This window comes from Oenanthe melanoleuca, chromosome 1A (genome assembly GCF_029582105.1).
Source record: "Oenanthe melanoleuca isolate GR-GAL-2019-014 chromosome 1A, OMel1.0, whole genome shotgun sequence".
Taxonomy (NCBI): domain Eukaryota; kingdom Metazoa; phylum Chordata; class Aves; order Passeriformes; family Muscicapidae; genus Oenanthe; species Oenanthe melanoleuca.
The window spans coordinates 3,997,036-4,010,248 of NC_079334.1; the positions used below are offsets into that span (position 1 = coordinate 3,997,036).

Sequence of the window (13,213 nt, forward strand, 5' to 3'; positions counted from 1 at the left end):
CTGCATGGACCACAATTTAGGAAAGACTTTTAAAAATTATCTATTTTTTTTACCTGGAAACCAAAACTCTTCTGGCTCTAAGACATGCATGTAACATGCCTGGATATACAGTTTCAGCCATGAAAGAGTATTTTATAAACAAGCATTGTAGATAAAAACAGGACCAACCTATACATGAAATAGGCATGATAAAATCTCTGCTTTGTGCAAAAACGCACAAGAAGATAACAAGCTTTCAGGGAATACTTACTTGGGGGAGCAGATGAAAACAACTAAGGTCAAATGGAAATTCCAACAATTATTCAGAAAAAGAGAAATTACCAGTCAAAACCTTACCATAAACTATGTGGAAGTTTCTATCTCTTTCTCCAGTGCTGTGTTTACATTACAGTTGCACCTGAAAAATCATTTCAGGTGTTGACACCTGGATAAGTTACCACATTAGATCTTTAGATCATGAAGACTCTTTCTATTTCCACTTAGAGTGGTTATAGAACATGAATACTATTCTATTTTTCTCCTTCCCCTTGATTTATTCAGCTGCTGGCAGTCACATGATAAAAGCAGTCTTTTCTTTTACGTAGTTGAAATACCTATTCTAATTACTAGAAATAAGAGAAAAAATATTCTATCTTATCTCAGCACTGGTAGAAAAGATAAGTTAAAAAGAGAAGAGGACCACTCAATTTTTTGCCAGACTGAAGATCAGGTGGTAAGAAGGAATGGATGAAACTGAATAGTCAGAGTATTTACCAAATTGTTATAGAACGGTATTTAGTAACATGGGGGTTTTATGTTTTCACAGTAAGACTTTAGTCTGTGACTGAAACATCAAGAAACTACCATGCAATAGGGAAAAACAGTAACTGCTTTGCAGATGTCTAGAAATGCATCTTTACCAAGAAAAATCTTTGCTTTCTAACTCTTTGAAAATGGTGTAAATGCTTCTATCTATAAAAGAGGAGACCCATCCTAATTTTTCTTTGTTACTTTTCCTTTGTAAAATATAAACTTTTTTGTTTATAGGGCACTTGTGCCTATTCCATTTTGATGCTGCAAGTCAAATCATGATTCATTTCTGAATACTAATGTAATAAAAACATCAGCTTGCATTAAAAGCATATGTAAGAGAATTCTCTTCCTGCCATTTTATCTCCTCTAGGAATCAGGCTGAGGAATGATGCATATTTCCGAGTTTCTTTTCCTAAGCAGTAGTTACTTCTCCACAAAGAAAAAAAAAAATTAAGATACTATGAACATGTTTCTTCCCCCTATTTTACTTGCTGTTTGTACCTGTTCCCTGGGAATCTTGCCTGCCCTAAAGAGGATGAGACAGGGAATGTCACATCTGAGATGGGGACCCCAGCAGGACTGAAAAAAATCACACAGACAAATAACTTGCAGCTTTTTCGTGTCTATACTCATTCAACAGTATCAGCCTATTGCCTGAATGTTCTGCTGATTGCATTATGTACCAATGGTCTGAACAATGCATCACTCATGAAAAATGGAAAGACATTTTAGAAGAATATATTCTCACTTCTGGGTGTTCGCGCTTATGCCATAGGCATGAAGAATTTTGGTTAAATAAAACAAAGAAAACTAACAAGATGTTGCTTACAGTCACAAAGAGAGAAGAAACCCAGCTGGCAAGCTGAACTGTTCCAGAGCTCTGTAGATTTCAAGGAAAAGAGAATTGACTCCTTAGAAAAGAGTTTTTCAGATCATTCAGAGGGGCCCATAATTTGACAATCAACAAGCCATGAAAAATAACCACTGATTGCAGAACTTTTAATGTCCTCCACTTAGTTGCCCTAATCTTCCTGACACTAAATTGTAGAGTAGTTAAATAGTGAAAAGACAGAAATCAGAAAGACTATTCTGGCACAAGGCAAATGGGAATAATCAAATTTCCATTTTGCTGCTCCAAGTTTGTGATTTTTCACTGAGAATGGTAAAGTAAACAAAAAGCCCCAAACAGGTATTACTGACCAGAATTCTGCTCTTGGCCCACTGTAAGATGAGAAAATTACAGAACACAGAACCTAATTCAGGTCTTACCCAAGATCTACGACCTATAGTTGTGATACAAATGTCATAAAATCACAATAAATTATAACTTTTTCCTGGGACATTACAGTCTTGAGCCTCCTGGCTCCAAGAGAAAGATGGAAAAAGTTGCGAAGTGCTGAATCAAGTTTTTCCTGTACAAAAATAAATCTGCTTATCAGATTCACCTGGGCCAAAGTTCACCTGTGGCCCTACCACTACTGAATTAGGAGGCCACTTTGTCAGAAGAGTCTGAGTAAATAGTATCACAAGATCTGAAAAGTCATTTTTTTACTTGTTTTTGTGAGAGCCATGCCTAAGGAATTTATTGTATCAAAACAACAAACTGTTTTATAAATATACCAAAATGTCAGCAGCTTTTCCTACCCTCTCCATTACCTTACAGCTCTATCTACCCTTTTAGTTCTACCTGCATCAGTACTATTTTTGAGTAGCCAGGTAATAAAAAGCACATGGTAAGACACCCTTTTCCTAACAGTGTAGCACAATAAAGGACCAAAGATAGAAAAACTCAAAGCAAACTTTCCCAAAATAGACACTTTAAGGTTTTTAAGACAAGAAAAACAACTTATCTCTAACATCAGTCAGCTCTTTCGGCACAGTTTCTACCTTGACACCATTCTCACCTTTCCAGCTCTGCTATCTTCTTGTCCTTGTCATTCTTCTCATTCTCCATCTCTTTCAGGATCTCCAGAAGCCGATCCACCTCAGCCTGAGCCTTGCCAGCCTCCTCCCGGTGCCGCGTTACCTCCCTTTCCAGCTGCTGCATGCGGTCGCTCAGCTCGGGACTGGCCCTCGCCTCCAGGGTTGCCTCATGAGCCTGGGAGACAGAGATTCAAGAGAAAAACACTTAATTCACATGAACTTGTTTTACTGATACTCTGACTATTCCAAAATGCTATCTAGATACCTGTTTCAAAATGGCAAGATTAATTGTTACACAGGAATATGAAAGGCCTATGCTATTTTTAAGTATGGGGAAATAGTCCGCAGGAAAAGAAATATTTAAAACAAATTTATTTTTTTTAATTCAACCTAAAAAAAAATTACTTTTAATCTGAAACAGAATCAAAAAAGGAAAGATAAATATTAAAAAAAAAGTTTAACTTTGAAAGGAAAGAAAAAGAAAAGCAAGTATGAGTGTAAAAATTCCTAAAATATACAACAGTGATAGGACTACAGGTTCTGTTTAAGGTATTTTTAACCTATATATTCTAGAAAAAGAAACCACAGGTTAACAGCCATCAATAACTACATCAATATGCAAAGCGTCACACTTTTGAATAGAGGTGCTGCTGTGTTCAAGCCCTTACAAGTTCTGTGAGCCACACAGACCAGGGTTAATGTTGTATGGCTGCCAACTGAAATTATCCTTGTTTAGTTATCTAGTTATATCTCCGTTATCTAGAAATACATTTTTCAAAATCAGACTACTGGGACAAAAAGTACCTCCAGACTGATGATGACATGATCCCAATGAGGAGATTGTTTGGGGACATTTTTAATGGCTTGGTTTGTTATAAAAATCACTAATTTCTTAATAAAACTAATTCAATAGTTGCCAAGCATGTAAGAGACAGGAAGAAAGCAGTATTCATGCTGGAAGTTAAACCAGCAGACTAAGGACTATCCTTTTCCTCTCACCCTGCCCCTCTGCTCTTGGATCTTGAACTGCACTTTGATATCAATTAAAGCTATTTCAGAATTGCTCAAAATTGCTTCAGGGAACAGCAAGTTCGATGGAGTTATTCTGTTGATGAGGACTGCCTACAAAACCCAAGGACTTGATCTTCTCAAAACAAACCTACAACAGAAACTAAGACTACAGATTTTCTCCGCTCTGTGTGCAGCTGTGGAAAGTTGTTTCACAAGCTGCCAATGTTCTGCTCCAAAGCACACTCAGTCTAGATCTGATAGTATAGGACTCTGTTGCTTTTAAAGGTAATTGGAGAGAACTGCAGCAGTAAAAAAACTCAGAGCAGAAAGCTGCTGCTTCCAAAGAACCAAGCAGAATTACATTTGGCTAAATCTGTTTAGTTATTCAGTAAAGTAAGACTGGAGGAAAATATCCATTCATTGACCCCAACATTTTTGCCTTGAAGTGTCTAGTTTTTAATTAGCTCCTTTAAAGCCAAGGCCACATTCTAGTAGAATCCAGGAGACTTGTGGAGCAGAATATTCTGGAACTGTGGAATGTCTTGATGCCTGTCTTTAACAGGACTGACCTTGGGATGGATTTGCATTGCCCAAACAAAGGAAAGGTTCATGTTCCAGGGCCTTAGCCCTGGAGCTCTTGGCTGAGGGTCAATACTAAGCTGTTGTGGCTTCCTTTCTTTTAAAAACAAGAATTCCAGAATGCTGGTTAGCTGGACAGTATTTTATCCTAGAACAAGATGCCCAGCATCCACCAGGTCTCCCAGACAGATGTCAGCAAGAGTGCCCAATAACCAAAAACCATGGAAGAGCAGAACCCTTTCCTGAGGTCATGCATTTAGGAACACTTAAAAGGCTCCCTACTTCTGAGTGACTTTCCAGCCAAACCCTGACACCCCGTGTCACTGAACTGTAAGCCTGGAAACCCTGAGTCTGAGCTTCTGACTTAGACCTGGCCACAAGTGCATCCCTGAGCCTGAAGGCTTTGGGAAGCCTTTTAGATTAAGGGCTGTCACTGCTTCCAGACTCCTTACTGCCCCATAAGCACTTCAAATGACACACCCTTGGAAAGGGCTCTCCACAGCAAGTGGAAGTGTAATTAATGCCCTGCCAAGAGGATGCAGACTGCAGGAGGACGTGGCAGCAGTGAGACTGACAAGTGTGTCAGCTCCACCAACAGCTACGAGCACCAGGGGACATACTTGGCTTTGGAAAGAGCCTTGGTGGGTGTTTCTGAAATGCTTTTTTGAAATTTCCAGCCTGTGGGAAATCTGAAATACTTGATTTCATTTCCTTTTCAACTACACCTTAAATTTTAAAAAACTCCTCCAATCCTTCCTCCCCAAATACAAGGAATGGGAATACTGTTTTAGGGGCACCTATATATCGACTGAGGGCATCTGCATTCTCCTAAGAGACACTATGTATAGAGTTCAGTCTGGTTTTCACCAGGCAGAGCCTGACTTCTGCTCTACTGGATTTAGGTATGTTTCCAACATCTCAAACTGTTTTCTTTAACAAATACTCCTCCAGGCTCTTTAAAGTCATCCAAAATACATGATCAGATAATCACAAAACTTCTTTTAAAAGAAAGCAAAGTTAGGCTGTTAGCCTGGCTTATTAAACTCACTAATTCAAAAGAAGTTATGAGACCTAATGCAATTTGACTGTCAGAACAGTCCTGATTTATTTTACTCTGCTAATAAAAGCATCTCCACAACAACCCAAGAGACACTACTGAGAAGAGGAAATAAATTTTCTTTTCTAGAGAATTAGCCAACAAGTCAGTGTGTCTGGTTCTTATAGAACCAAAGGGCTATTTACAGGACATAAATTATTGGTTAAGACACGTAACACATGTTATTTGTATATAATGCACATAAGTATGGATACTTTCACCTAACACAAAGAGAACGTTATGTGATATGCTGTAAACTGGAGACCACTTCCTGCACTGTGAGTTACTGACTGAGTGACTTTGGTCCATTTTGTGGGTTTTGTACAAAATACGTGTTTCATGACCATATCTAAAATCCTACTGGATTCATTTATTGTATAAGAGAGAAAACCAATGCATTTAGAGGTTTCCCACAAACTCACATCAAGATCTGGAACAGATGAAGTTGGCTACCTTCCCAATGGAACACTGTGCAAAATAATTCATCTTGGTTTTTTTCCCTTTAACCAAAAAGCTAAACACAAATAATGAATTCCTATATTCATAGTAAAAAAAATCCACATAAACTTGCCCTGCCCACCAAAACTGGACAAAAACTCCAAAAGCAGAAATTTCATTTTTGAAGCAGAATCCACATAAATATGACAAATGCACCAAGAGATTCTCCTGTATTAAGAGACTATAAGAAGGGTATTTTCGTAAGTTTGACTCTCATCTCTGCCTGACACAGTATTTGTAAATCTCCTGCCTTTTAATACAGTTACAAACAAGTGTGATAATGTATAAAAAAAGTATGATAAAAATTTAGTAAATTTGAAAAGCAGCTTACTGAAGGTGAAGGGAACACTGCACTTTCTTATCTCCACAGGCCATTGAGTTTACCTGATTGAAGGCTATTTAAACCCTCTAATAGCTTCTCCTGACCCTGTCAGTAGCTGTGTTCCTGTGTGGCATCAAACAGGTGAATTTAAGAGCACAGCCAAACTCACACATTCCATCCTGCTTTGACCTGTATAAGAAACAGCCACATTTTAGCAGGAAAGCAGCACCCTCTGAAGCTCTGTTTTTATTAGCAAAGCTCATCTGATCAGTATTAACCTTTGCCAGTGTGAATTCAGTTTCAAATTTTAAGTGGTTCAGGACTGAGAACAGTTTAAGTTTACTACTCTGGATATGCTCTCCCAGCTCTTAAGAGGGACTATAAACTAAGAGGTGGTTTAACAACTTTCTGCTTTCCTGCTCTTAGCCATCATTTCCCATCTGGAATGTGGTAAGTGATGGGGTGACTGCTTCAGGTACCTACAGAACATAAGAAAGAGTGATTGTTCCTCAAAGAAATAAATATACTCTAACTTCTATTGCTTCCACAGAAAATCAGCTGACAAAGCCAACTTCTACAACTGAAACAAAGATGACCAATGTTTCACAGAAATAACCAATATTTACAGATGGAGAGGGATGGAAGACAAAACACATTAAAAAGAGTTTTCTAAGTTGATATTTCTTGTGCCAAAAACCTCTTTTTTAAGAGGTAAGATAATCTTACACAGCTTAAAGTGTGCCAGAGACAGGGAACAAAACAATAGCACAGATCTAATTTAAAGGTTCTAAAACGTAAATAAAAATTCCAAACATTATGACCAAGACTCCAAATCAATATTCCTAAAATATTAACTAAATCAAACAGCAAATAATTCACAGCAAACACTTTCTACTTTTACCTATGAATTAAGACAGTAAATTCAGTTTAACATTTCACATACAAATGCTGCCAAGAACTTTTGGCCATGAAGTACAAGTTCCCAAGAACCTGAAATCCCATTTTAATCCACCCTCCTACCTCCAAGGGCACCTCATGTGTCCTAAAAATAGTAAATGCACAAACAAATAAAAAATATATTATGATTACTTACTGCAAAAGACAAACACTTTACCCACTTTCTCTACTTTTCCTACAACAAAGGCAGAAATTCAACTGATAAAACATTTGTGCTGACTTCTATTGTGCCTTTATTAGTTTTAACAAAACTGTAAACTGAAAAAACAACCAGACTTTCTCCTCCTTTAGTTCTAAGGCTCTACACACCCCAAATTGTAAAAAAGCTTTTTGAAAAGGCTATAATGGAAGTAAAAGGCTCAGGAAATTCTCTGATATACTATGTACTGTAAACTTGAGTCTGTCACAGAGAGTTATTTGCTGTCTTTTGACCACCTCTACATGGTTAGTCTTTGTTAATGGAAATGCAAATTTTTGATATTGAATAAGCAAGTGTTCAGTTGGAATCAATTAATGAACAAATTATTTTCTTTATGAAGAACCATAAAGACAGGAAGACACCTCAAGAGAGGCAATTTCCATTACTTAAACAAGTAATCTCTTCAGGGAGATACAAGTTCCTATGGATGTCATTAAACATTAACAATTTGCTCTCTTTGGATTCACCCCAACACAGAGTGAGCAAAGTCAGGAGGGAAAGGCCCACAGGACATCTCTCTTTGTGAGTGAATTTAATCTCCCCCACCTGCATCCTCTGATCTGGCCCTTACTCACCTGACCACAGGCTACCACAGCTTTACAGAAACAGAACTCAAGTAATGAGCAGACATTCAGTACCAGTTCTTGGATATTCAATGTATGGCTCTACACATTGTTTATTCTGAACTGCAACATGACATTAAAAGAAATAATTCCCCAATTTTCTGTCATACTAATTACAACTAATCACTTCTTAACACCACCAGTGGGAAATGAGGATGCATTATTAAACCTGCTGTGCAGGGGAAAAAGCAAAATGCAAATATATCCTGCCTTATTCACTCAATGCTTTCCTACTATTAAAAAAGTATTTTATCATCTTATTTCTCCAGATGATTATCATCTCTCATATATATCTGGCTCACTCTTGGAGCATTTGTCACACAATACTGAAAATAGCAAAACTCTAGGAGACAGTAATTTAGTTATGAAATGCCAGACAACTTACCTCAGAAGGAAAAATAAAAAAGACCACACAGTGTGACATTGGCTATTTCCTAAACTGTGGCTACCAGAGAGTCATAGGATGGTTTGGGTTGGAAGGGTCCTTAAAGATCATCATGTTTCAACCTCCCTGCTGTGGGCAGGGACACCTTCCACCAAACCAGGCTGCTCAAAACCCCACCCAACCTGGCCTTCACAAAGCCTCTTGTACCTTATCCTGTGCGTTTGCTCTAGCATACTGGAGAATAAAATACACAGTTTGCTCTCTTATCTTCTATTTTCTGACTTTAGAGTCTCAAAAATTTTGCATGCTATTAAAGATTTTGTAAAGAAAGTGCTCTCCTGACACAAATTCTTCAGCCAATTTGCACTAACTACAATCTTTTCATATTGTATCTCATTTTCTCAACTCCTTATCGGCACAATTTAGCCAAGTTTACAGAATTTCTGACATGGGATGCCACAAAAACTGAACAATTGCAAGCCCCAACAATTCTCTGATTCTCAGACAGTGATTGTCAGGATAGACAAGTCTGTTTACCCTGAACATTGCCAAGAGTAACACAGGTATCAGACTCCTGAAAGTTCTGTAACACCATTTTCATGCACAGAGCCACAAAAGAAACCTCTGATGAAAACCACCTTGGATTACGTAATTTACAGTGTCAAGATATTATTATACAAACACTCCTTGACAGGAGTGCTCTTTGACATCAAACAGGAGGCTGGAAATAGGATCCAAGATTAAACTGACATGGTACCAGCCAGCTGAATGGTTACACAAGCTTTTGAGCAATCTTTCAGTTGCTGCAACTTTGTTGTTATTTCTAATACGCTGCTGTGCCCAGTGTTACAGAACACTTTCATGCAAGAAGCTTGATTTGCATGGAAATTCCACCTTCTTGCTCTGAAAATGTACATACAATGGAGATGACAGAAAAGCTACAGGACATTTCAAGCACCAGCAGCGAGGGGAAACAAAACACTGACACAATATTAAGCTGTCCAAACAAAAATGCAGTTAGACAAGGCACTGGAGCAGTGAAGACATCTCAGAAAGCTTTTTGGAACATGACTGGTCAGACACCCCACTGCTTTTTGTTTGTATCCATACTGCCCATACCCACTACTAAAGGAATTCACCAATACACTCTGTGTTGGCCCAACTATAAAAGCACAGGTGAATACACATGCAACACAAAAAATTAAATGTGCTGGCAACAGCCTCTCAGATTGCCAGGAAACTTACTAGCTTGGATGGATGACTCAATAAAACTTCAGGGTGCTAAAGGGAGAAAGAAGGAAAAGATGGAGAAAATTTGGGATAGGAACAGTGTGAGAGAGAAACAGAAAAGATGCAACAAGAAAAGAATTTAAAATAATAACTGCAGCATTAATTTACCAAGACAACAGAATCTTAATTAGTGGCTATAGCATGCATTCCACTAAGCAGCTTCTGGAACATGAGAAACATGGAGAGTTACCCTCATGCAAATTCTAAATTTCATCTTGATTTTCCCAGTTTAACAGATTAGTCCAGCCCCCACATGCTGAATGTATTCCTTTAACTGGGTTTACAGATGACTTTCACAGATTGAGAAGAACTAATTCCTAGTGCTTCCCTTGTATCAATTTCAAGACAGCTGAATGGTTTAAAAAACTAATTCAGTAACTGACACTATCCAAATGCTGAACACAATTGCTGGGTTTTACTTTTGTTGTTACAAGAAATCCTGATTTCCCTGGTAGCCTCTTTCTATGTTAAATACATCATTTATAGTCTCTTCTTAAAAAAAATAAAAAAAATCAGCTGAGAACAAAAAACAGTCTCATCTATCAATATTATCAGCAATGTTTTCAGCTGTGGGAGAAAATCCATGTTCACAAAACAAAAAGCAGCAGAGTCTGTATTCGACTGGCCAAGCTAATTCTTGGGAAAGGCAGAATTTGGATCAACACTTCATTCAGTCTTTTTTTCCCTGTTTTTTGAAAGATACTATTCTCCTGAATTTGAAGAAAAAACACCACAGCAGAAAAAAAAAAAAAAAAAATAAAAAAAAACAACCTCTGAGTGAGCCTGTTGAATGTAGAGGTATTTTCCTGGCAGGAAATCACTGCTAACATTTTCTGTTGAAAAGTTCCTAGAACTGCAGCAAGAGGAAGTTTGTTAACATATGGTTTTGACTCTTTTTCCTCCCTAAAAATAAGGAGTATTTCTATAGGGAAAAAAACTATGCACTGGAAATGAAGATGGACAAAAAAATCCACTCACCTTTCCTGGAAAAACCTCTAATATTAGTTGGTCTCTCCCATATTAGAAAAAACAAATGAAATAAAGTATACTGGCTGGGAAAGACAAGACAGAAAATGCTGGGAAAATAGTATTCTGAAGAACAATAACTAAAGGAAAATTTTTACACTATAAAACTAATCCATTAAAATAGTAGTTTGGAAAAGATTTTCCTAAAGAAAAGAAAAACTACCACAGAGCATAATAGCACTTCACAAAAAACCAGGGAGAGAACCTTCTATATGCAATTTGCCTCTAATGATTCCATCTGAGCCAAAATGAAGACAGGACACCAGGCCATGTAAATTCAACAGGGATTTATGAGCTGTTTTCAACCTTCAGAATCTCCCTGCATCTCCTGCTGGCAGCAGGATGACAACTGAGCACAGAAGCAGTGAATGTAGAACAATCAGAACATTAACACACAGATTGGCATAACCATGGTATTATTGTTTGAAAAAACAACCCCAATATGAAAACCACAGCAGTTTTAGTCACTAAGCCAAGGATCAATACAGCTATCAGTGAGAAGAGGAATAACAACAACAACAACAACTGGATACCTCAAGTGAGACTCTGGAGACTGACATAGACTAAAACCAACACCCAATGCTGGAAACTAATGCTGAAAAGAACTTTTCAGCACCCTTGCCCTCCTCCACTCAGTTAATATTCTTGTTTAGTGTGAAGTTAAATCACTTTTACAGAAGGAGGGGAAGCTTGCAAGGTTCATGATTTCTCTGTCTGAAGGTTAGCAAGAGTTTTTTGCAAGGACTACCCAAGTCTGTTTTATTTTACAGTGGTCCAGTTTAGGTTCTTCTGCCAGCTTCTTAACTTCTAGGGCTAATAGATTTGACTGCAAGTACTCAAACTGTTCACTGGGAACACGAGGCAAGGGAAGCAAAACTGATGTTAGACACATCTCAATTCAAACTGTGAGGGAAGAACCTAAAAGAAGAAGCTTTTAACAATTTACTCTTAAGGAGCTACATGAGAGCTTACTTTCTGCATGTGTCTCATGCAAATCTGCACTAAGATAATATAATAAAACTCAAAAGAATGAGCCTCCAATTCAGTTTTAAACTGAATGCTTTTATGTAGCCATTAGTTTTAAGGTTAATTATGACCATTTTTGTAATTGTTAACAATGCAGAGGTGTAAAAATGAGTTTTTAAAATGGAGTTGGATTATCTGTCATAATTATTTCAAGGATGAGAAGGAAATAATCTTGAAAATGTCAAACTGCCTGAATCAATATCTGCAATGCATTTAAAAAGTGAAAGCCTTTAAAAATTTTTTTTCCTTCTATGAAAGCTACATTAAAGCCCATTAAAAAATTAAAAACAGCTGGAAAAAATATTATTAAAGAAATATGCAAATTTATTATAGGCATAAAACATATTCAGGTGAACATTAACTGTATTTCTTGAGTAACTAGGAGTTACTCCACACAGGTAATGATAGGCTATCCAGTTTTTTTTTTGGTTGTAGAACTGAAACCATCCTGACCATGATTTAAGTAGCTTCTTTAAATGAGGAGATGCTCTAACAACCTCTGGCAAATCTTAGCTACAAGAGATTTGTCAACTCATTACCAGCAACACAGGATGAAACTACAACTCTTGGCAGAGAATTCAATAAATTCATTTCTCTGTCCTTCGAAGCAGATAAAGGTCATACACAGAAATTTAAAGTACATCTCATGAAATTATCATATGTTAATTGACCTCTTCAGATAATCATCTCTAATCTGGATTATTACAAAATCTTGGATACTACTTTTTTTATCAGCACCTCCCAGAGGGACCTTTTGAGTAAGAAGTCCAGCAATGTATGAGGCCTTTATTTATTTTCCTTGTCCATTTAGAAGACACTCCTGCTAAGTACAGGTCTGAAATACCCACTGAAAACAGCCTGTGAGACCAATTACATGTGTACAGCTGCCTTTTCTTGCAACTGAATTCTGTTGATGCTGAGTAATAGAACAGTTGATTTTGTGTGACAGAATGAAACAGGATAAACATGGGTCTAGATATGGATGCACTGAATTTTCATTTACACTGTTCTCAGGTGCATTAACACCTACTCTGCACCCACAAACAGGAATTCTAAACAATTCTGAATTGATTACTCCAAATCACATACTTCACAGGTGGTATATTCTTTCCATTAGTTTTTATGCTTTCCTCTGGGCAGGGCCAACCCTGCACCTGAGTTTATCACATTAACAACTATAAGCATTGATAATTGGTATGTGAAATGTTTAGCTGTTATTTTTTAAGCTGTTGCATCAATTTAATGGCTCTACTGCTGCTATGAACTGCACTGAAGCAGACTCAGCCTCAAACTCTTTGTACCTGTTGACAAAACAGCCAGCTGCACTGTTACTGCATTTAAGTGAAATCAAAACTTAGCACAAGTATCTGAAAGTTACTTTCTGACAGCCTTAGCTTGTAATATGGTTTGCATGGACAAACCTTAACAGTTCTTGCTGAAAAGAAATTCAAAGAATCACTCTTAAGAGCCCAAGTTTCCTTTGTAG

At 37.4% G+C, this 13,213-nt stretch overlaps 1 protein-coding gene across 6 annotated transcripts in view; it reads right to left on the minus strand.

The window, feature by feature from the left end:
* The window catches only part of ERC1 (ELKS/RAB6-interacting/CAST family member 1), a 269,449-nt gene that overhangs the window by 156,853 nt on the left and 99,383 nt on the right, over nt 1-13,213 (minus strand). For all 6 annotated transcript variants that reach the window (XM_056515238.1, XM_056515211.1, XM_056515230.1 and 3 more), the window contains one exon: nt 2,697-2,890. In XM_056515238.1, the coding sequence (XP_056371213.1) occupies nt 2,697-2,890 (194 nt within the window). The remainder of the gene's footprint in view (nt 1-2,696; nt 2,891-13,213) is intronic.